Raw genomic sequence first — 25,007 nt, 5'->3', positions numbered from 1 at the left:
TTTGCCATTATGTATATGAGGTGTGTGTGTGTGTGTGTGGGAAGGGTTGGCACTCGTGTGTGAATGTGATGAAGTGGGTGCGTGACAATGTGTGTGTGGGCGTAGAAAAGGGTGTGTATTTGTTTTTGTATATGAGGGTATGGGCGGGGTATGTATGTACATGTGTGTCTAGCAAGTTTCTAATTGTGTTATACCTTTACGTCGGTTGGACTCTTTGCCATATAAATTTCAAATTTCTTTCTCCCCCTCATCCCCCCTCTCTCTTTCTCTCTTCATCCAATATTCTTCTCATTCTCATACCATATATCATTTATGTTATAAGTGAAAGGAATTTAATACAAATTGTACTTTAGTTTATTTTTGCAATTTTGGTCTTGATAACTACCTTGAAATAAGTTGATAATGATGATTATGCTGCTGCTGCTGATGATGATAATACTGAGTAAACTTTTATAAAGCTGTCTCTAAGTACGAAAAACTTTAAGCATAATTATCTGGGGACGATTTTCTGGTGCCAAATCAGATCCTAAACCATTGTATTTTTGTCAGTTATAAGTTGACTCTGTATATTAATTAAGATACGAAAACGAATTTTAGGAATTCACTCTAAACAGGGCAAATTTAGTATTACAAAAATTTCACGAGACAAGCCTCAAATCCTGCATTACTTACAAATAAATTTATTTTTTAAAGAAACCTTGGTGGAAAAGGTGATGTTGATAATTATTATGGTGATGGTGGTGATGACATGATGGTAACGATGATGATGATTGTGATGGTGACAAAGATGCTGGTGGTGATGATGATGATCATGGTGATAATTATGGTGATGGTGGTGGTGGCGGCGGCGGTAATGGTGATAATGCTGCTAGTGATTTTAATGCTGATTATAATAGTGATGGTGATGGTGATAATGGTGATGTTGGTGATGATGTTTATGGAGATGGTAATGATGATGGCTGTGGTGGTGTATAGTGGCATAATAATGACAATAACAATGGCGATGCTAAGGACCACGTGTTCATGAGTTCAGTCAGGACAAGAAAAACAAAAAAGTGATATATATATATATATACAGTATATATGTACATATATATATATGATAATAATAATAATAATTGAGACGGATGGAAAAAAATCATCTTTGGTCCTGATCTAAAAATTACATCATCATCATCATCGTCATTATTAAAATAACAGACAAGGCCACAGACTGGAATATAAGTTTTCTTTTTCTTTTTCTTTATTAGCTGTTGCTGGAAAATAATATGAAGTATTGTGCTTATGGGATCTTTGTAACACAATATATGAGCGGGTGATCGTTCTCACGTAATACAGCTTTATTCAATGTGTTGTTTAAAAGAACCTCGGTTTACCCAACAAGGATACTTTGAGCTCATTCTCATTGTTCTCTTTCTTCAGTCTGAAGTAGTAACGATTCTAAACCAATACCTATCAACCGCTTCATGAAATGTAAGAGAAAAAAACCTTAAAATTGCGCGAGGTTCTTCCAACAAGCAACACATAAAAACTCTTCAGAAGAAAATAGACTTCATCTTTCGCGCCTTGCGAAGTTTTCAACATATTGAAAAATAAATTTGATATTGCCATTTTTTCACCACATACGTTTGTAACAGAGTAAGAACGAATTACAATGTTTTAATATCACCATCGTGAAATATCTTTTCAGCTTAGAACATATATTTTTCTGAAATAGAAATAAAATAATGAGTTTATTACTAGCTTTATTATTCATTTGTTTCTAAGGCAAACTAAATGCGTCGAAAATTTTGCATCAAGCTTTTGTAAAGCAAAATGATTTGATCAAAACGTCAACGACACAACAACATATAGTTTCCAATGAGACCGTGGGGTCAATTCCCGCAAAACAACGACTAAAATACAGAAACAACGATGACATCACTTTCTTTAAGATGATAATTATTATATACTTTCACACAGTTTTCAAAATGAAACAAATGTTGCGATTTCGATGGCATCAAAATGTAAACGCATCGCGGGCAACGTTTGCAATACAGACAACGTATCCCAGAAATAAAAAGGAAATGAAGTTTTGAAAAGATGTTATAATTAAATAACAATTATAATATTGTAAAATTCTATTTTGATTTATCGCAGTACTCCATACACAAATGAAAATAACTTGGGAAACGAACGTTACCATTTAAGTATTTACTTGCTATACCCATTCTTGCTCACCCCTCCGCCATCCCTCCCTCCCTCACCCACACACCCTCACACACGCACACACACTCCATCATTTTACTCTCTCTTTCCATCTCTCTCTCTCTCCCTACATCTATCTCATTTTACTATACTCGCTATGTTTATCTGTTTTTAATATATTTCAAAAGTGGAACACTAATGATAGTATATACAGGGTGAAAAGACGCACCACTGAAAATGGTCGCCAAATAAATCTAAATCACCATAGCAACCATTTTCTAGTTTCAGTTGCTAATTAAAATGGAGAAAAACACCGACATGCAGTTAACAATCATTTACGAATTTGGAGTCAAAATGGCTGCTGATCAATTTACATTTTATTTATCATGCTTGTCCTTCATGAATACATGCTAAAGGATTGATTATTGGTATTTACTTATTATTTATATAGACTTGAGTAGGGGCAGGTTTTGGTTATGTGTGTAACCATTTTTTTTTCAACACAATATTTGATAGTATGTTGCTCGAAGCTATATACATCATCTATGTACATGGCTTTTCTTGTTTTCCTATCCCCCTTTTGCCACCCCGTCTTTTTTCTGCCCCACTCGCTCGATATTCTTTTTCTATACATCTCTCTCTCTCTTTCTCACTTTGCTCATATGGACCAAGGTGAAACTTGTAAGAGGAAACGCGTAAGAATTGATTTTAAACACTTCTCTGAAATCAAATGAGTTTTACAGCAAACACTATTTACATCAAATTATCAACAGATCTAATAGGACATGCAATAAACACACAAGGGGTACTGCATGCATGGAGACATTTGATTTAATTTTCATGATGAATTTTAATTTGTTAAAGAAAATAAGGTTACCAACAACTCATAATTTGTTATAATCTTTCCATTATTGTTTTTATTTTCATACAACTTTAACAAGAGGAAAAAACGGGGCAAACATATCAGTGATAAGGCAGAAGATATTTATGTCTATGTATATACTTAAAATACTATATTGGTGCGTTAATTACATGTTAAATGAAATTCGATTAACCCCAGTCGGCGTTACACCTATAGAAATTCGAAGTGAAAGGGAGTTCTGCTGGGTAGGGTTGTACCCAGGCCAACTCATATGCCTAACAAGGGCACCCTGTTGGTGGGATTGTTGTCGCCCCGCCCTTCCCCCCACTGGACCACGCCGTGTAACATTATTACCCATCTGTTTCTTACCATCAACACTACCACCACCACCACTACCACCACCACTACCATGACTACCTGATCCGGGCGAAACAGGTGACTGCTGCATCCTGGTGGTATGTGGCACGAGTCATAAATCATCAGACTCCAACATTCCACTCCAGCCTCCGGGACCCGCCGCGTAAGGAGCAGTGGAAGACATCCTTTGCTGCTGGGGTGGTCTTTGTTGCTGGGGTGGTCTTTGCTGCTGGGGCGGTCTTTGCTGCTGTTGCCTTTGTTGCTGTTGCTGACGTTGCTGTTGTTGCTGCTGGGCGGGCCTTGATGGCGAGGCCCTAGACTGGGCTGCTTGTTGATGACCACCTCCGTACTTTGGTCTTGGTTCCTCAAAGGCCGACGAAAGGGTGGTCATGGATGGACGGTTGCCGCTGTAGAGAGCTTCTGCGTCCTGTTCGTCAAGACCTATCGGGTTCCAGCCTGTAGCACGCTTGTTGAAATCATTGTATTGTGTCGTATTCTTGGATTTGGTGCTCTTACTGACGTCAAGTCTAGGGGGCTGCCTTGATGTTGGGGCTCTTCTTTGGTGCATAAGGGTCGTAGACATCTATATCTTCATCGGAGAAGGTATCCCTGTATTGTGATGACCAACCCTGGGCACTGCGGTTGTAGTTTTCTTCATATGGCTGCACTCCTGGATGGAATTTCGAGGTGACGTTATCCTTGTTCCAGGTGCATCCGGTAGCAGGTGTTTGCTGGTTGCGATGCTGACGCGTTTTTGCATTATACTTGGGACCATTACCCGCAGCTGGCTTTGATTGACCGTAGGTTGATGCATAGGATGATTGTTGCTGAGCCTGTTGGCGTGCCTGTTGCTGTTGTTGTTGTTGTTGTCTTTGTTGTTGTTGCTGGCGTTGGGCCTGTTGATATTGCTGCTGCTGTTGTTGTTGTAGCTGCTGCTGCTGTCTCTGCGCAGGAGAAGGCTGAGGCGCTCCATACTCTGAGGCAAAACCCGCTCCGGGGGACACCGGCTTTGGGGATGGTTGAGAAACTGGTCTTGCAGCTGGTCTTGCAACTGGTCTGGACTGCTGCTGGGGTCTTGCCTTCTGCTTGGGCATGTCATATTCATCGGAACCACCATGACGTGCTTTCTGAACTGCTTGGGGTGTCACAGCTTCATCATCAATGGCATACTTATCGGTGTGCTCCTTCGCACGTTTGAACATATCAGCAGCGCGATTTCCTTTTGGATTGTAAGTCGGCGAGCCTCCAATAAGCTCCGTGCTGTCAGAAGAAGGGCGACTACCGTAGCGGCCGAAGGGACGCCTTCCACCAGTATTTCGCTGCGGGTATGACTGCTGATGCTGGAGCTTCTTATCCGCACTGTGGATGATGTGCTGACCTACTGCATGCTGATCACGTGGTTGTTCCCATGAACACGCGTAATTTCCGGCCATGACTTCCTTCGGTAGGTTACCAAAATGTATAGAAACGGGTCGTCTCGCTAAAGGGTTGCGATGGGTCTGTGTGGTATCGTTGATGATTCCTGTGCGAGTCTGCTGGTCCTCTATGTACATAGACCGACCACGAAGTGGACGTACCCCAGATAGTTCTTCTATACTCCTTGCGTGTGCATCTAGGTGGGATAGATACATCTACGCTCTACTTTGGCAATGCAAATTCTTTCCCTAGCCTTGCCTGTATCTTAATGGCAGCGGGACAGGAATCTAGACGGGTTGTGGAACTGTGCAAAAGAGAGAAAAAAAGGGGTAGAAATGTATTTTAAAATGAAACTCAGGTATAAAACTGGGAAATAAATATCAACAGTTACATTACAAGCACTTGTTATCAACTGAATGGAATTGTTAGCTTACTGTATGTAGTATGTCGTCAAATTAATAATGAGGTCATATTACAAAAAAAATGGCATCTACGTGAACAGTATAATGATATGAATACTAGTATGGGTATACACCAGCACCTCCCCCCCCCCCCCCCTCTCGTACTATATTCTTACCATTTACCAATGCAGCAAAAATTACTGAACAAACGGTATGGTACAAGTAGAAAAAATTGGAGGAAAAAATGTTGAGATTACCACGATGGAAATAAAAAGGAACTACCATTTCAATCATTTTAGTGTCATCAATTTGGAATCTCTGAAGCGAAAAAAGTGGAAGAAAAAAGTGAAAAATACAGTGGAAAAAAATACAGTCCAGAATTCAATCAGAGCATATTTTGTACTAACTTGTTATCTTCCTTATAAGGAATATTTATCGATGCAAATATATCCTGAAGAATGCGATACCTGTATTGTGTTTCACAAAGCTGTTCGTAAAGTTACGCACAACTTTACGCACGACTGGAACATGTTCTTAGGTCATATATCAATTGTGTAGGGATATCACATAGCATAAGAAAGTCATTCGTATCTTATGAACAGCTCTATGAAACACCCACCAGGATGAATGAACCGAATGCTACCGGGCGGGATCAAAATTAGAAAGAACTTTGCAGCATAATGATTGTGACGATGAAATTCAGAAAAAGAGTTTTCATCTGGCCGTACCAGCAAGATTTACCCGGAGTCCAGGAAGGTTGGTAGGATTACTTGACAAGATAAAACGGTCCAGGGGGTGTTTCATAAAGCTGTTCGTAAAGTTACGAACAACTTTACGCACGGCTGGAACATGTTCTTAGGTCATAACTCAATTACATAGGAATAACACAGGGCACAAGAAAGGATCACCAGTCGTTCGTAAAGTCATTCGTATCTTACGAACAGCTTTATGAAACACCCACCAGATTTAAAAAAAGTCAGAACGTCTTTTGCACTAACTCGTAATCAATTGGATAAGGCATATGATGAGTGTCAGGGTTGGCCTATCCTTGAGGATTTAATAATAATAATAATAACGTGTTATTTACTCAGGGTATTCACTTCAATTAGAAAACTGCTCTGATGATGATGAATCAAAGTTTTATCAATAGGTACATATACGAAAGGTCAGAGCCACATAATCATTTGTCTGCATGACAATCTGAATAAGAGTCTTTAGTTCCATTAGGGCATTGACGAACAAATAGATTCTTGCTGATGTTCTGCCCAAATATATCACATTATATATACAGTGGTTCTCTAAAGTTAGTGAACCCCGCCGGAAAATAAACATATCTAAAGTGTTCGAGCTCTGCAGTGTTTCACATATCTAATTGTGAAGTCAGGTGATAAAATATTGCAACACATGAAGTGTGTTTGTCTGTCTGGGTTCGCCAAGCATTGTATTGTTGTTGTCTACAATCAACACTCAGCATGAAGGAGTGCATTTTGTGGTGGGGTCCACTAACTTTTGAGCACAACTTACTGTATGACTTAATAGTCTAGTTGGGATTATTGTATATATCAAAACAAAAATGCTCATATTCAAAGGTATTGCGAGTCATTGGATGCGGGGTTGCACAAATACGGAATTTTGTTTGAAGTCGAAACATTTATGGGTTTGAAGGGGAATTAAGTCGAATTACTCGAGGCCTTGTTTAAAATCCAATGGAATTGGGCCATTGACATGAGCGGCAGGTAGGGGGTGACCTCCTGTATAATTTTTCTCGCTCTGAAAATTGAAAAGAGGATGAAAAGGAGAAATCGGGACGGCGTAACTCAATAATTTCTCTTTAATTCAATTGAGAAGTCTATGACGTCACATTTACGTCGTCTTTTCCAGTGCCTCCCCTGGTTAATGGTATGATACTCGAGTCTCTTTGTATATGATTCCATAACAAGTTACAATTAATCCAAACTTATTCGAATAGCAGAGAAGATGAAGTCTAAAGTTTGTGAAGCTTTTTCCTCACAGTTCCTAAGATCTGCACAGAGTCAGGGCACTGAGAACGACTTTTTAACAGGGGGCGCTGGCTTAAAACTGAGAAGGAAATACATGAATCAAAATAAATAAAAAGGAATTCGTTACAGATGGAGGTGATTTTGGTTCCAGAAACCACGCTTCCCATGGCCATACAAATAGTTCACTATAAAAAAAGGAGAAACCGTATTTATTTATTTTGTTTATTCATTTATTTATCTATTTATTTATTTGTTTATTCTTTACATTTGCATTTCGCCCTGTGTTCATTTCTCTGTCTAATTTTCCGGCTATCAATAATGGTGTGATGGGGGGGGGGCGATCAGTTCCACAGAGACAATTAAACATTTCTTTACGTGCCTAATGAGATGTTCGTTCAATATTATTGTTGGCTGGTGTATGAGAGCGGCATGGCCCCAGTTGCCCCGGTCCGTAATACCTATTCACACAAATAATGTGGAATCTTTGGATAAAAACGTGCGATATGGGATTAACAAATTTACATGATTAACATAACCCCTGTGTTATCATATGAGGTGAGATAGGGTACGAATGATGCCTAACGAAATTTCATTTAACATTGACTTAACAATATAGTTTGAACTTTGAAAACCTAAGACAGCTAAAGGTCGTGGATTGAAATGTGTCGCTTCAGGCCCCCCCCCCCGACCCTTACTATTTTTGTTCAATAAATGTGCACAAAAATGTATAAATCACCATCTGATTTCGGATTTTTTGGCCATGGTCACTCCCTCCCCCCATATTTTACCCTTAAAAAAAACAATACGATTATTTTCTCGTGGATCAATTTGTGAACATCAGGGGGGCGTTTCATCAATATTTTCGTCCGACAAGTTGTCAGATCTGATAACTTTCCTGGATTCTGATTGGTTGAGAAGCACTGTTACTATAGTAACTGTCGGATAAAACAGGAATTGTGGGATAAAACGTCCGACAAGTCCTTTCATGAAACGCTCCCTGGACTCATGAAATAGCATTTTCTCACAATTTGACATTTCAAGCATACAGTTAACTTCATAAGTGGTTGATTTTGACATCGATATTTATGACTGATGTACATCTATTGATAATCAATAGGGCGCCTGCTCACACATTACAATTAAGTAAATAATTAATTAAATAATTATGCATTATAAACGTTGGTATATAATTACTATTATCGAAAATGATCAATAATTTCGAGTCGAATTGATATAGCAATATTTCTAAAGCGAAGCTGAAGAAAGTTCTAGTCTTAAATGAAATCAATGACTATCATATTCTGCCAACGGTGTAGGGTCGTTTGCTGGTAACTCTTTGATATATACAACACTACCATAGCTATTTCTTTTTATTTATTAATTCATCTATTTTTTTTTCATTCATTCATTTGCGTAATCATTTATCTATTTCTTTATCATTAAATAGAAATATGAAATAAAAATTTTCGGAAGCTGCTGTCTGTGGGTATTCAATTTCAATTCAATTTATTTTATTTCATTTTCAACAGAACAAAGTAATGTGGTCAAAATAGTAACATTTGGTTCTAAAGAGCCTCTCTCTCATCACTGCTCTGCATCTGCGACCAATATGTTACATCTCTTACGGTCTAAATGATACACGTGTGATGGCGCAATTTAATTGTGATGAACCTATACAGACAAAATAAATTGAGGCATGTACAGTATATGATATTTATCTATAAGTAAAAGTAAAACAAAACAGAGCATTATATATAAGCAAAATATCATAACCATTATAAAATTGAATTCTGAGAAAATGGAGGGATCCACTAAAAAGCAGTGCTTGTATTGTGTGGACCCTCTTGTGTGGGTAGCAATAAAGAGGCTAATATTTCAAATATGATTTATAACTACAGCATTAATATAATGACCTTCGATTAAATTATGATTCATGAAAAGATAACAGGCCTATTATACAAAGTTTCATTTATAAAAAGCTCAAAGCAAAAAAATTAATGAGTTACTTTTGAGTTTACAGTTCAAAAATGAAAAATGAAAGGGGGGGGGAGAAACGTGTTAAGGGCGAAAGTTGAAGGACCGCGAATGACATGCGAAGCACGAATACAGAAATGTTTATTTGAAATTTGAGACGTTGTCTAATTTGAAACGCATTTGGTTCTTAAGAGCCTCTCTCTCATCACTGCTCTGCATCTGCGACCAAAATGTTACATCTCATAACGGTCTAAATGATACACGTGTGATGAGCGCAATTTAAAGGTGATGTACTGATGTGGAATAGCATATCGCATCAAAACAATCTATTCTTATTTGTCTGCTAAGTTTGTTTGTTAAATCGTGGTGAGTCACTTACATCGTCAAATTGATAACAGACATTTTCTATATAATTTTTTCCAGTTTACAAATCAACTTTGGCAAGATGAGCAGCCTTTCGGTGTTCGTTGGATACCTTTTTTAATTCAAAACTTCACAAGAAACTTTAATTTGATACAATTGTAGTATTTTCCATCGGAGGAGAAGCGCCTCTGCAAAACATACACAGACTTACACAGACTTAGCTGGCTAGCTAGACATACTTAGTAGGCTACTGAGCCAGAACTACTTGAATTTCAACAGTCATAAGCTTAAGTTTCAAGTTGAATCAACTTGAAGTCTAGTGGTACCAAGTCTAGTGAGCTACCTCAGCTCAGGCTCTGATACCTAAGGCTAAGACTAGTTCTGGCTCAGTAGCCTACTATAAGTAGGTCTAGCTAGCCAGCTAAGTCTAGCTGCTATTTAGGCCTGTCTCTCAAACTTGACCCTCAGCTCAAGGGTATACCCAGATTAAAATATTTTACCTACCTACCGAGATCGAGAAGACAAATTAAAATAAGTCTGGTAACCAACATAAGTTCTCTACACCGTTCTCCAAACGAGTTCTCTTTGGCACCACATAATAGTTTGTACGTCTCTACAACGCTATCAAATTACGCGCGCTATGACACTGCTATGACTCTTCAATTCCCGAAAATCAACAGAATACGTCATTCATAATGAATATTCATTTCTCACTCCGGTTATTGGGATTCATCGCTTACCACAAAATATACACAAAGAAAAAAAACAGGAGCATTGACGTACGGCCAAGGAAATCTCGACCTTCCCCATAACCTCCTCACACTTCCGCCGCGCACACCAAGAATAGCTCCAAAGAATGGTAATCAAATATCAGATTGACGCAACAGTGACGGGTACCGGATAACGTAGATCATCTCAAGATGTAAAAATGATCACCAGTCGACATGGGAGAACTCGTACGTGAGGAGTCAGTAAGGAATAAATGATGTTTTAATTGATGGTGTTGTGGTGATGAGAGGGGAAGAGAGAGCAAGGCAGAAGAGAGAAGGGGAGGGGAGGCGTGCGAGAGCGAATGGAGAGTGGTATTAAGGGAGGGAGAGTGAGAGAGATGGAGGAAGAAAGAAGAGTGGGAGAGAGTGTAAGAGGGAGGTAGAGTGGGATAGAGAAAGAGAAAGATGTTGGGATACGTCTGTAAGAGTATACAACTAAGCAACAAATACCAAAAAGAAAGGGCTAAGAGAAGGGAACGAATAGAAGAGAGGGGGGAAAAGAACTCAATATGTGAGCAATAAGAACGGACATGAATTACTCCGCATGATACAAGATGAATATACATGATTAAAATAGTAAAAGAGGCATATTTATGAAAAAACAACACGCGTTTACTCGGAGATGTAATTGCAGGCATATATCAGGATGTGGCATATATCAGGATGTTTTTAAAACTTGCATTTGAAACTTGATGTCGACAGCAGCGACTTTCTGATATTTCATGGAGAGCATTCCGTATTTTAGGACCGGTAATCCGAATAACTTTGCTGAAAGATTGCACTCTACTAATTATGTGATCAGCTTTTCGTTCTGATACCCATATCGAAATACTGTTTTCACATCTTCATTAGATGAACAAAGGTTTGGTCATCATGCCGTGTTCACACTAACCAAACCAATTCACCACTGATCAAAGCTATTACGTTATCTCCAATGCCACACAATCGTCGGGTAGACGTCTATTCCGTGGAAGCGGGGGTGCTGGGGATGCATTCTCCATAGGCAACACCCCCAGGTATTCTGGAAGATGTGTAAACGTGGAAAATAAATTTACAAATTACCTTCATCTCGTACAGAAACCCTTTTTTCTTTTGCTTTTCAAATTTCCTCGGACCAATTGGACTTCCAGTTTGTAGTGAACCCCCCTCCCTCTTTTTTTATTTTCAAATTTACATCGGCACCCCCACTTTAAAAATCGTTTTCTGTTAGCGCTTCAGATGTATATCAAGTGCAAAAATTTGAGCTTTCATGGCGTTGCAAGAAATTATGACTGGTTTATGAATAATTCAAATCAAACTGGACTTAGACTGTTTATAAACATCGTCACATTTGAATTAGGAGTACATAATAAATGCCAATACATGCCATCTCCCGTTGACATATATCCAAGAATACTTCGGAAAGTTTGCGACGAGTTTATGACCATCTCCCTTTTCCTCCGCGCACACATATGCTTACAATTCATGTGTAATCGAAATTATTTCTAAATAACAATACTAGGCCCCTGAAGAAAAGCTACTTGGCTGATTAGGAAATGTAATCATATGCCTCTAGAATGCCTCAATATAGATAAGAACTTTTGAGTACATTTCTTTCTCGAAAATGAAAAGTGATGTGTTATGTGTTGTGCCCGGTTCAAAGTGTGTTTAAATGGTAGACTTTATCACTACACATAGATATAATAATGAAACTCTCAACATGACATCGCAATTTGGACCGCATGATGTCTTCACTTGAAAGTATGTTCGAATGTCTTCCTTGAATAGTCAGCCAATACCAGCTTGCCAACTCCCACGGGCAGTATATGTCATGTAGGCCTGTAACATACAGTAAGACCGTATGTTACGTTGTTGCCCCCCCCCCCATCATGCCTTCCCCAACCCCTCCCCATGTCCCTCGCATTCCTGACCGTTTTTGTGAGCAGTCTCCCACGGCTGTTAGTCCCATCCGATCGCATTGATGTTGTTCTGGCCTTTGGAATCTACTGTTTGATCTTTGATTTGGTGCGCGACATGATATCTGTACATAGCGACATTGCTGAAACACTGGCTCAAGTTTATGCTGAAGTACCCAATACAACGAAGTAATCTAATCATGATGTTCATGGTCTTCATTCATTCTCTAACTAGAAACTCTATTGACAAGCAGTAGTTATATGATAGTTTGAAAATATTCTCCAACGAAATCCCAACATGCGTATACATTGTGAAAATAGACACAGGCAAGTGCTCTATATCCTTTACAATTGAATAAACATACTTTACAATTGAATAAACATAACATTGAAATACACATTCGCTCTTAAATAAAGCAACTTTTAAGCTGAATACTTTAGGCTAAAATATGTGTGCACGTGAAATCATTCCATTGGGCGTGTGCATGAATAAGCAGACATTAATGGCAAGCTTGCCACTTTTCAAAATTCACAAGTCATTTTCAAACGTCATTTGATTAACACTTCCTCATAAATGTTCAAGTGGTAATTTTTAATATTCATTGTTAGTTACACTCGGTCGAGTTAAATAATTACTGTGTTTTACGGGGCCAGAGTCAATAAACACAATCATGACAATTTCAGGAGAAAAAAACAATTTGGTTAAGCATTCCTAACTATGATTGCTAAATAAAACTAGACGACCTTCAGACCTTTATTTTGCAGTGAAACTTTTTTTTGCTTGTCAAATTTCTCGGGAGCAAACTGTAAAAGAAATTGTCAGGGCCCTGCAATCTTAAACAAATCAGAAATATAATTCGCTTCCACACGTATGCCACTTAGTTGATTAATCACTGAGATAAACGCGAAAAATGTTGAAATCCAATATTAATGATATGCCATAAATGTCTCATATAACCTTTGAGAATAATTGGCCTTGAATGTGTTCTCACCCAGACATAACGTACGGATCAGTGTCATGTTAACAAAGAAGTTGTTTAAAATGAGTGGAAATACACGACCTATATAATTTGTCAAAACTTTGTTTTAATTAACCAACTCTTTCTTCTTATAGTTTTCAGACCTAACTTCAAACGTGTTGAAATCATGAGGGGTGAATTTCAATGTGGATCGAAATCTGTTTTATCAATGCACTGTATTTCATAACGAAAAATGCGCAGTATTTGTTACAACTGCTTTTAAAAAGTGTTGTTACCTATTTGATAAAGTTTGTTAAGCCAGTCCACGTCCACTTATATGCTGTCAATAACTAGAGTTACACGTTTGACACATTTGTTAATCAAATGCATGAATATTCTTGTAAAACAATTTATCAGGGTATTTTGCAGAATTGTTAATAGGTGGAAAGGTGCAATGTATTTGATTTTGGAACTAAATATTTTACCAAAATGTTGAATAAGTTTCCTTTTTCTTAAGAAAGTTTTGCCCTATTTATTCTTTAACATTTTATTTCATTTTGCTCGGTGCCTTTCTTGTTAACACCCCACGCGCGCACGCACACACTCACATCATACATGATACCATACCACTGAATTTCCTCATGTAATTGGATCGTGTCAACGGTTTCAGTGAAAAGGTGGACGGACATGTAATAATGTCGCACTATATCCAATAGGCTGTCACCCTCACGAGATAAGATAAAACGTTCAAATAACATTTTTTCAGAGATAAGGAGAGAACGAGCCCCCGAGCCGCGGTCATATCTATCATGAATGCGTCTTTTCCCATTCCCGCAGTCACATAAACGAAACGATCCCCAAGATTGATCAAATCTATTATTTTGAATGGCATATCATTGGTCGGTTTGGAGTCGGTTTCATTGGTGGGACTGAGCAATATATATATACTGCAGTAGTATCTTGATTACTTGATTATTTGATTGTTTGTGATTTCCTTGCTATATTATATGGTTGTATTTTTTATATTCAATAAATAAATAAATAATAAATAAATAAATATATTCATTATGTTTTTTACCGCTCAAATACTAATATCAATTATCCGAATTTATTTCCCTGCGCATGACAATGCCCAGAAAACCCAGTTAATCTCCTTTGCCGGTAATACCTTGTCTTTCTTCACAGTTTAAGTTACCAAATCCTCTTCTATTGTACTCAACCACCTCGTTTAATTCATTACCCCCTCTTTTGTTATTTTTTGTGTTATTTTACTGTTACCCTTCTGTTCTGTACTTTTTGTTATCCTTTATTTACTTTGTTGTTATTACGATTTTATTTGTATGGTTTTGTTCTGTTTTGTTTTGTTTGTGTCAATACATATAGGCCTGATGAAGGCCTACTGGCAGAAAGCTTCCATGCCTGGACTTTTTTACGTATATATATATATATATGTTTTTATGTATATACATATACAATGGTACAGTCACACCCACGAAACCGGCTCCAAAACCGATCAAAGCTATTACATTATTTCGAATGGCATCATTGGTCGGTTGGAGTCTGTTTCGTTGGTGTGACTGTCATATTGAAGTTGGCCATGTAACGAATCCCCGAGTGCCATATAATACTATCACGTTGCAACCAGGCTATTCCCCCGTGGTATATATACAATTTACACGTCTCTCGTGAAGCTTTGGAGTAATATTCCTATCAAAGGTCATACGTTAAAGACAGGTATAGGATTGAGATATGAAATGACATCTCAATGACGTGAAAGATAAGGGGAGGGGTGAGGAGAAGAGTCGGGGAGGGGGGGGGGGTTGGATTTGTGGTGGACTCCGCATACAGGATTTCGAACTAATCTTTATGAATGTAATGTAAACTGTCCCAAAGATAAAGACTCATTTATCATCTTCATGGTAGTTGCCTAAATGATGAGCATGACTTGGATGACGTGATGTTGGTAGAGGTGGCGATGATGATGACAATATAAATAACAGTTATGACAACGCGATGATCATAGTGATGATAGTGAGTATACAGAAGAGGAGAATAAACGGACAAAGGAAATCAAAATATTTTGAAATACCCTGTAAACTAAAACTTCGAGGATAAGTAGTAATTTAATTTTCCAGAGAGCACATAACACTTATATAAAGTAGGTCATGATTGTTATGTATACCCTAAAGTAAAGACAAAATAAAAACAACGCTTGTTATTATGGAAAACAGTTGATTTAGGGTTAATCACTCGTATTAATAAAAACAACGATATTTTTTTAGTTTCCCTATGTTTCCACGTAATCCAACATCTACTTTATCAGAATATTTTACCTATACTAAAATAATGATGATGATGATGATGATGATAATAATAATAGGCATTTATATAGTGCCATCTATACAGTGCGTATCAAAAAAAACGGGACAGATTTGAAAAGTCTATAAAATTTTTGTTTCAAATCATGATCTCTATATTTTGGTGTCAAAAGGTGCTCTTGGGTCTTATCCTTCAAATGTAGTTTAAAAGATGTAGTTTTGTTTATGCTTGAGTGAACACGGAATGTTTTTGTCTGGGGTTAAAAAGGAGGCTTGCGCCAAAATGGCATTAAATGATAAATATGATGATCGACTTCTCGCTAATCAGCAGACTTCCTCTTAATCTTTTCATTAACTTTGCCATAATTTTCGAATTATGCGGTCTAAATTCATTTCCAGATCTACTTATTTGCTTGAATATTTCTGTTGTTCCTTTTTAATATGTTCTCTTTCAGCTTTGAATATTCCTTCTTTAGGCAAGAACAATTTTTTTTAAACCGAAGGGAGAGCGTGTTTTCTTTTTTTTTCAAATCCTTTCATTGTGCTACAAAGGTTATGATGCCTTTGAACAATGGCATACTGATGGGTGGGGGCTTGGGGTGCTCACCCACCCCCCCCCAAAAAAAAAAAAAATGTAAAAAAAATCATGACCGAGAAAAAAGGTGGAAAGAGAAATAACAGAAAACATAGAAAGTGAAATATGATATCATTTTCTGAATATTATGTCAAAATCACAAATTTTGATACTTTAATGAAAAAGTGGAAAGGTTTGCTTGCTCGCTTCATAACTTTTTAATACATTTTACCCGATCTGCGCTGTCTTACTCCTTCAAAATTGACTCAATACACCATTGCAATTGAAAGACATGAATCTTTTCCTGTTTGTCCTGTCAAGCACATAATTAAACTTGGTGAAGGATTTAATAACCCATAGGATTCATGTCTTTTAAAGGTACCATAACAGAATTTGTTTCACATAATAAAAGGATTTGAATAATTACAAATTCTCCCAATGAATAATGCAAATCTTCCTACTTGGGTTGACAAAAAGTCTTATTTTCTTACTCATGAAGGAAAAATTCAAAGGTAAAAGAAGTTTAAATGAAAAACAAAAGAAGTCAGGTAAATAATTGAATTTGTAAATGAAATTTGACAGCATACTTCGAAAATTATGGCAAAGATAAAGAAAAGATTAAGAGAAAGTCTGCTGATGAGCCAAAAGTCTTATCGTCAAATTTCTCATTTCTGCCATTTTGGCGCAAGCCTCTTTTTGAACCCCTGACAAAAACGTCCCGTGTTCACTCAAGCATGAACAAAAATTATTTTTAAAATGACATTTCAAAGATAAGATCTCAGAGCATCTATTAACATCAAAATATAGATATAATATTTTGAAACAAATTTGTTATAGACTTTTCAAAACTGTCCCGTTTTTTTTGATACGCACTGTATAGAAATATTCTATTCCGAGGCGCGTTGTTATTATTATTATTATTACCCCTGCTTTAGCTCGAGCTGTCTTTCAGCGCTCATGCATTCAAGAAATTAATTCTGCTGGGTACCCATTCACCTCACCTGGGTAGAGTGCAGCAAAATGGTATACTATTATTCAGTTGTAGATACCAAATATACCGAAGACGGATTGACATTGACAGTGACACTACTGATAAATGACAGACAACGGGATAGATTGAGCGATGACTATCGTAATCGTTGTGGTTGCCATAGTTGTGGTCGTGGTACATTGTGGTTTGGTGGCCATAAATTACTTTCGGAGTTGAATTACGATTTAGCAACGTTCATCGGACACTCATCACGCTCAATATCTCTTGGATTTAAAACAAATCTATATCGACTCTGGATAGTGACCAGTCAAAAAGAGTGGATTAAATCCTGAATATGCTCTGATTTAAATGTCACTATTCAAATTTGCGGAAAAAAATGAAACGTAAAGAAAATTAAGATTAATCAGATCGCGCCATCCCAACAGGAAAGAACATGATAAAATATAAGGAAACTCAAAGTCAGTCAGCAAACAGAGCCATTTCATATCAATTTCATTAACCTTGAAAAGGATCACAACTTTTGTTAAACAGGCCAAGGGCCGTGACATTTTGTGAGCAGGGCCCTTGTTTAATAGACCTTCTACGAAATCAATGGAAATTCCCTCTATTTAATCAACATCCGAACGATGTATTCATTCTTTGATATCAATGAAACAAACAAAAAATATGAAAAATAGGGCCTACCCTACACTTTTAGAAAATTTATCCTTAAAATAAAAGAAGCACCTGCAGCAGTCTCGAGAATACCTGTAATCTTCCCAGATTGCGTAATCCTACAGGAAATTGTTATTTGGTGTATGGAATCTTACAAATTTCCTTTAATAAAACACCCTTTTCTCCTTTTTTAACAGACCTGTTCTGTCAAATTGCAGAAAAAAATCCTGTTTTATGAATGTACAGGGTGATTCTGTTATTGCTTTCTGCAAAATTTTTTTTTTCTGCAAAATCACGTTTTTTTTTAACAGTGCAGCCAATCGAACAACAACAACATTTAGTCATTTTCCAAGACATATAAAATAATACCTTAGAACTTTCCATTTGTAGTAACTAGGCCTATCATATATATTTAAAAAAGGGGGTACGGTTCAGGTTCACAAACTTATAATCAGCAAGAAATCAATTTCAATGACAAATTGATCTCACAATCACAAAAAATCATTATTAGCGTATACCGTCATTTTAAATAATTTTCCAGTTAACAGAAGTATTATGAAACAAACCTATTACCCCATTTTATAAAATCAATATCAATATTGTTCAATTTCTCTTACAATTTTGGCTTTGCTCTAAGCCAATCACAAACCATCAAATCAATGGCTTATAAGAGTTAGAATTTAAATTGCAAGTATTGGAAGGTCTGTGAAAAAAGAGCCCTTCTTTGGCCCCATTCATGAAAAGTAGCATCAAGGACAAGTGTATAATTTCTAACACAAATTTGCTCTCAGCTAATCACAAATTTTATTTAGATATAACAGGAGCTATAACTTGCTAGTGAACACAAATGTATGATAAAACAGAGCAGTCGTGGCAAATTAGCCTTTTTTTCATACAAAGTAACAAATGCTAAATTTCTATATCAACTCTCAGCCACTCACACACAATCAAAAGCTTAAAACAGTAGCTAGGAACTTGCCATTGATGAGAAGTTTAATGAAAAAAAGCACTTGGTCCCAATTTCATCTAACCTTTATCAATAAAACATGCTCAATGCATAATAATATTTCACTCTCGGCAAATAACACACAATGATATCAATATTATAGCTTTTAACATTGTATATAAAGCTTTTGAAGCAAGAAGGTTTATGAAACCAGACCCCTGGCCTCATTTTCATAAAACTTGTTATTGATAATAAATAATCCCATAATGTTGCTCTCAGCCAATCACACATAATCATTTCAATAGCTTATAACAATAGCTAGTAACTTGCCAGTGATAAGAAGGTTCATGAAACGGGGGCGCAGAAGAGCATCATGATAGCGTATGATTAAATGGTGATGTTGGAGTATGAGCGTGAAGCAAGCATCCAATAGATCAACAACAGTCGAACATTTTCAAAGGTCAGAAATGATAGTGACAGGCCTCTACTATTACAAAGATCATCCCCACATATTGTTTGCCTACGTTTTATCCACCGGCATCGATTTATATTGACACGAAGAATCGAGTCCCGACGGTCTTCATAACAACTTGTGAAAATAAGAGCGGGGGTATAAACTTAGAAAAGTTGAGTAAAATGACCAAATTTGAAAAGAGGGTTTGAATCTCTTCCCCCTTAGCCCCCCCCCCAAAAAAAAGAGAAAAAAAACCAATAATGACAAATAACATCGCTACGAAATGAAATAAGTTTTAAAGTCATAATTACAGTGGAACCATTCGTAAGAGGTTAGTGCACTATGCAAAGTGCATAAAGAACAACCAAAAGAAATTATTGGTTAATGATTTGAATCGTTATGTTATTTGGGTATGAATCTGGAAATCCACGATTTGCACAAACATTTAGAGTGCCCGCAATAAGTACAAGATAGATCCATCATGGCCTTTATAAAACTGAAAAAAATCGATATCATTTGAAAAAAAAAAAATAGATTTAAAGCAATCTTGCAACCACTCGTATTACATAATCCGCAACGGTAATGCAGCCTCGACCACAAATGCAGTATAGGCCTACACGGATATAAAGCTATACTGTAGATCCAGTTCAATATACAAATGAAATTATAACTGTTTCAAAACAAAGCAGGATATAGGCCTCCATAGAAATGATGATCAGAAAGCATTTTGAAAATCAATCATGAAAGCACAGCTGTGATGTGATTACAACAAATTATATAAAATTATTAGTCTATACCCGACGATAAAATGCAATGTAGATCCTTCGTATATATGTATGTACAACAATAAATAGAAATATACGAGTAACCATGGAGTGAGCTGGCCTTTCCCAATTTCACAAATCACCGCTAAAGGTAATAAATTTGTCCCTATTTTCATGTCCGCGTTGCCGACGCAAAAACGTAAACAAAGTTTCACCATGGTCCCTGGAAACCACGGGAGCCACTGCACTACTTTCATATCCACTTTAGATAGCGTAGTCATAACTTTCGAAAAGAAATCACCGTTCTGGAATTTCCATTCATTATATCGTGTCAACTCAATCTGTTGATAATAGTTTTTTTTTCCTCTTTTTAACATTTTGTTTGTGGGTTACGTGGTTTATGACGTCATGCGAGAAAGATCAGAAATGGTAAAAAAAAGTTCTGGAATTCGGTACTTACCGGAAATGAGATGGATTTCTCTACGACGGTGAAAAGTGAGGTTGTCCCCCCGCTTGCGGGTACAGGTGCCAACAAACCGACAACATCCACTTCCCATAAAACACAGGAGACCTGGTGGGTTCGCTTATTCCTACAAAAAGAACCATCTAACACTCAGCATTGAATACGAATCGGGTGCTTTGCGGGAGGGAGCAGCGAAAGAGACCACCCCTAATGAGCTGACGTCACAAGCAAGAAGTGCAGAGCGACAGAGAGCTCGGGAAAAAGGACCCGCGATCGGAGCCAGCTATGCAAGGCATCTTCGACGGGGCGAGCGAGGCAGGGTAATGTATGCAAACTGCGCCGGTCTTATATGGACATCGGGCACGAGTGGGTGAAAACTGCACATGGATAGTTGCTTGGATGTACAGTCTATCATATCAGGCCTTTTCGTATATTTAGTAAAAATTGGACATTATGCGTTATAAAAATGGAATAGCATAGCCTTCATTACATGCAATAGCACAATATTCAGTATTGTGGATCACACCACACAAAATCAAAGAGGTTCTCTATCATACGTGCTACAAATGAAACTTGGAAGGAAATATATTGTTTGATTTGTAAGACTACTGCCCTTAAGGTCCCGTATTCTCTTGGGTGCTAATAGCTGAAAGCTGTCACTTAAAGTCGGATGGACTCCTACGATCTGTCAATCAATTATCATCGCCTGGTGGTGAAAAATAAAAACAAACACACACTGCCAAATCTTTTCTCACATCTGATTTAGTTGTAATCTGAAATAAAAGTAACGTATTATATCATTTTAAGAATTTCTTTTAGTGTTTTTGTTTTACTTATCCTTTTACGTGAATGCCATTTTTCCCGCTAACTCGTTTTATAAAACAATATTTCTAGGGTGACTCTTAACAATTCAGATTGAAGGAACGGTACACTTCGGAGAAATTTTGTAAAAGTTGTTATATATGAAGCTGATTTGAAAACGCCCCCGTCTCCTCTCACTGCCTACTCTCACTCCCTTGGATCATAAATAATGGGTTATCGGCTCATGATCTCACGAAGATATTGAACGATTTTTCTTCGTAATGTTTTTCAAGAAAAAAGTCATCTTTGTTTCCTCTGTTTATTTCATTTCCATGGACTTCGCAAGACAATGAATAATTCATCAAAATATATTTTTTAAAAATATAATAAAGAAACATAAAATAAAGTTAGTCAAACAAATTACAAAATAATAATAAATATGATTTCGCCTGATTTTTGTAGCATATTCGCTTTATTTTCCCGTTTTCTTTTTTTTTCTGCAATCCACTCTCCATGCATGACCATGATTACTTCCCGCTATTTGGGCCATCATCAGGTCAGCTTTCAGAAAACATTTCTATTTCGTCATGGTATCTGTTGAATTAACCTCATAGGCCTATAAATCATGAACTTATTTTGTTGGATATTTTATTTATGCCTAGCAGTAATGTCAGTATCAATCACGAATTGTTTGCTGTTTGCGATTTTCGAAGATATATTTATCTAGTTTTTTTTTAAGTGCTCTATGTAGAATATGTATTTTATTTCATAGAGACTCTAAATTACAATTATACACCTTCCATATCAAAATGGCTGACTTGTTTCCTATTTGTTTATTTTTTGCAAATACATCTGGGGTAAATAATTTAGTTACTTTTAGGCTTAATAAAGCAGCAGAATTCCTAAGAAGCACGAAAGCGAGACCTACTCCCCCCCCCATCGATAGCGTATGCATTTCCATGCTCTATGTCGATTCTATCATTTCAGATATTAGTTTAATATTGTTTTATTATGTAAAAAAGGAATTATGTCAATAATGCATTATGCCATGTCCTAAAGTGGGAAATATATCGGGATCATTGTGGCTTATTTTTGTCTTCTTTTTTGTCCTTACTGGCCGAGTGCAAGCACTTTGATGGGCTCACATTGCTTCCGTGATAATTCAATGATATTTCCAAAACAAAACAAAAAACTTGTATACTACCATAGTTTATTATTGTTTTACCATTAATAGTTTGATGAATTTTAATGTTATTTGAAACTGGACTATTTCATTTAGGGGATTTTGTTCAATATCGCCCGAATAAAAGGCGGTTATTTTTCTTCTTTTACGCAGGTCAGTAGTTAAACTGCTCAAATCCTGTCAGTCGGTATATCATTAATAATTATCAAACACTTTGAATGCTTCCCTTAAGCATGTTAAGGTAATCATAAAGACGAATACATGCTATAAAAACAAACGGGCTCTTATTCGGATGATGTAGTAGGCATCAATGGGCAGATACCATTCCCAGCCCAGAGGAATGAAAGGTGAATGAAATACAGTTATGCATACCGTTACGCCTCAAGCCGTGCAGCCATCTGGGTTTTCCTATCTACCCCCTCCCTGTCCTCCCCCACCCTCCCGGATGATATTACCCAGATAGAGGATGGTATGGGTGAGATAATTACACTTCGTAATTCCGAAGGTTCGTAATTCCGAAACACGTAAATTGCCTATACCTCGATGTTCGTTAATCCAAGAACGTAAAAGGGTTCGTTAATCCGAACATTTGTGGCCGCCCGAAGGTTCGATAATCCGAAAAAAATAAGGTTCGATGTTCCGAAGGTTCGTTAGTCCGGAAGCGAAATAAGGTTCGTTGTTCCGAAGGTTCGTTAATCCGGAAACGAAATAAGGTTCGTTGTTCCGAAGGTTCGTTAGTCCGAAAAAGAAATAAGGTTCGTTAATCATTTCGTTTTCGGATTAACGAACCTTCGGAATTACGAACCTCATTTCGTTTTCGGATTAACGAACCTTCGGAATTACGAACCTAACTTTGTTTTCGGACTAACGAACCTTCGGAATTACGAACCTCATTTCGTTTTCGGACTTCTGAACCTTCGGAATTACGAATCTTCGGAAATACGAACCTGCGGAATAACGAAGCTTCGGAATTACGAATGTATGTGGGGTGGGATTGGGTTCACCGCGTGCGCTCGATCATTGAGACTTTGAGTTGGTGATAATAGGGGCGCACCTCCTCCCCTCGTGAATTTCCTTCTTATCACCCCCCCCCCGCATCCAATTGTGTTCTCTCTCTCTCATTCTCCATTTTATGCATTTCGCTTTCTCATCCCTATCCTTTCAATATTTCCTTTTCTGCGCTATAGCGCCTTTTTCAATCTTTCACCCTCATTTCCGTTCTCTATTTTATTATTCATGAAAAGGGCCATGTCTCGAATGTTAAACTCTCTCACTATACTCTCACCCTTTCATTGCCCTAGGAAGTTGGGGTGCTGAGGGTGTATTCTCCATTGGCAGCACTCCCTGGAATTCACATAGGTGTTAAAAATTGAGAAATGACCAATATTTTGTACTGAAACCATTTTTCTGCTTGTCAAGTTTCTCGGGACCAAAATATCTATTATTTTGTAATGAACCCCCACCCCCTTCTTTTTTTTAATTTATCGGTTCCAAAACAACTTAGAGTAAAAAATCCTTTTATTTTTTTGTTTTTCAAATTTACATCAGCACCCCCATTAAAAAAAATAAAACCTTTCATTTCGTCACAATTTTTCTCTCTCTGCAGTGTTCTCTAACTCCCTCCCCTCCTAATGTTTATCAATTATCTCTCTCTATTACGCCCCCCCCCCCCAACTCTCTCTATTATTCTACCCTGACCATGGGCGTAGATCCGCCTGTGCTTTCTATTCATTAGGGGTTGGGATGGCGCTTCGTATTATTACGTAATACCCCCCCTCTGATGAATAGAACCGACACCAGTGGCCCTACCCACCCCCCCCCCCCCTAATCATACTTGAAAGAAGAGGCATAACTTTACTGGATTTTGACAATGATTTGCGATTAAGGGTGTAATTGTAATATCCCATTCTACACTGTAAAAAATTTGGTGTTACAACTGACACCAATTGGTGTTAATAGAGGACCACACCCAGATGTTAAAAAACACCCAAGAGATTGAACATAACACCAAAAAGTGTAAATGTAGCAACCATAGGTCTTGTAATAACACCTATACCTATACCTATAACACCTATAGGTGTAAAACTAACACCACCAATTTAACAATTCCAATTGCTATTTCCTATGTATTTTATTCCTACTTTAATTTATTTGCTGTATTTGTATCACTGCAATCTATTTGTCATGGATCCCCCTGCTTTGCTTTTCTAGGGTGTTTGATCCTCACATTTTACAATGTACATATCTACTCAGGTGATTTTTTTTACCTAATAAATAAATTGAATTGAATTGAATTTAACACCGGTGTAAAATAACTGGTGTGGTCCTCTATGTATACCGGTTAACACCAGTTTTTGCTGTGTACCAGTCGAAAATAACTCGAGGGACCCCGTTTCATAAAACCTGTTCCATATGAAAACAGCCTAACAGATCCTAGAAATCCGCACTCTCGACCAATCGAATCAGGGGAGCGTTTATTGAAAGGACCCATCAGGTATTTTACCCGACAGAGTCTGTTTCATCCGAAAATTATCATAGCAACAGCGCTTCTTATCCAATCAACATCAAGGAAAGTTTTTAGGGCCCCGTCTTACAAAGAGTTGCAATTGATCCGATCAATCACAAGTATAAGGAGATCCATCAATGCCATAATTGTTCTTTAGAAAATTTGCTCA

The 25,007-nt window shown here is 37.3% G+C and overlaps 1 protein-coding gene across 1 annotated transcript; it reads right to left on the bottom strand.

Moving 5' to 3' along the window:
* Positions 1-1,221: 1,221 nt before the first annotated feature.
* Positions 1,222-20,499, bottom strand: LOC121432059 (mushroom body large-type Kenyon cell-specific protein 1-like). Its single transcript, XM_041629886.1, is given in 3 exon segments — positions 1,222-3,938; positions 3,940-5,126; positions 20,346-20,499. Coding segments are annotated over 2 exon segments (1,518 nt in total). The 5' UTR covers positions 5,038-5,126; positions 20,346-20,499; the 3' UTR covers positions 1,222-3,518.
* Between the last annotated feature and the right edge of the window lie 4,508 nt (positions 20,500-25,007).

The sequence above is a fragment of the Lytechinus variegatus genome, chromosome 18 (genome assembly GCF_018143015.1).
Source record: "Lytechinus variegatus isolate NC3 chromosome 18, Lvar_3.0, whole genome shotgun sequence".
Lineage (NCBI taxonomy): Eukaryota > Metazoa > Echinodermata > Echinoidea > Temnopleuroida > Toxopneustidae > Lytechinus > Lytechinus variegatus.
Note: the sequence above shows the minus strand (reverse complement) of the source record. Positions and strands in the feature narration are given on the sequence as shown.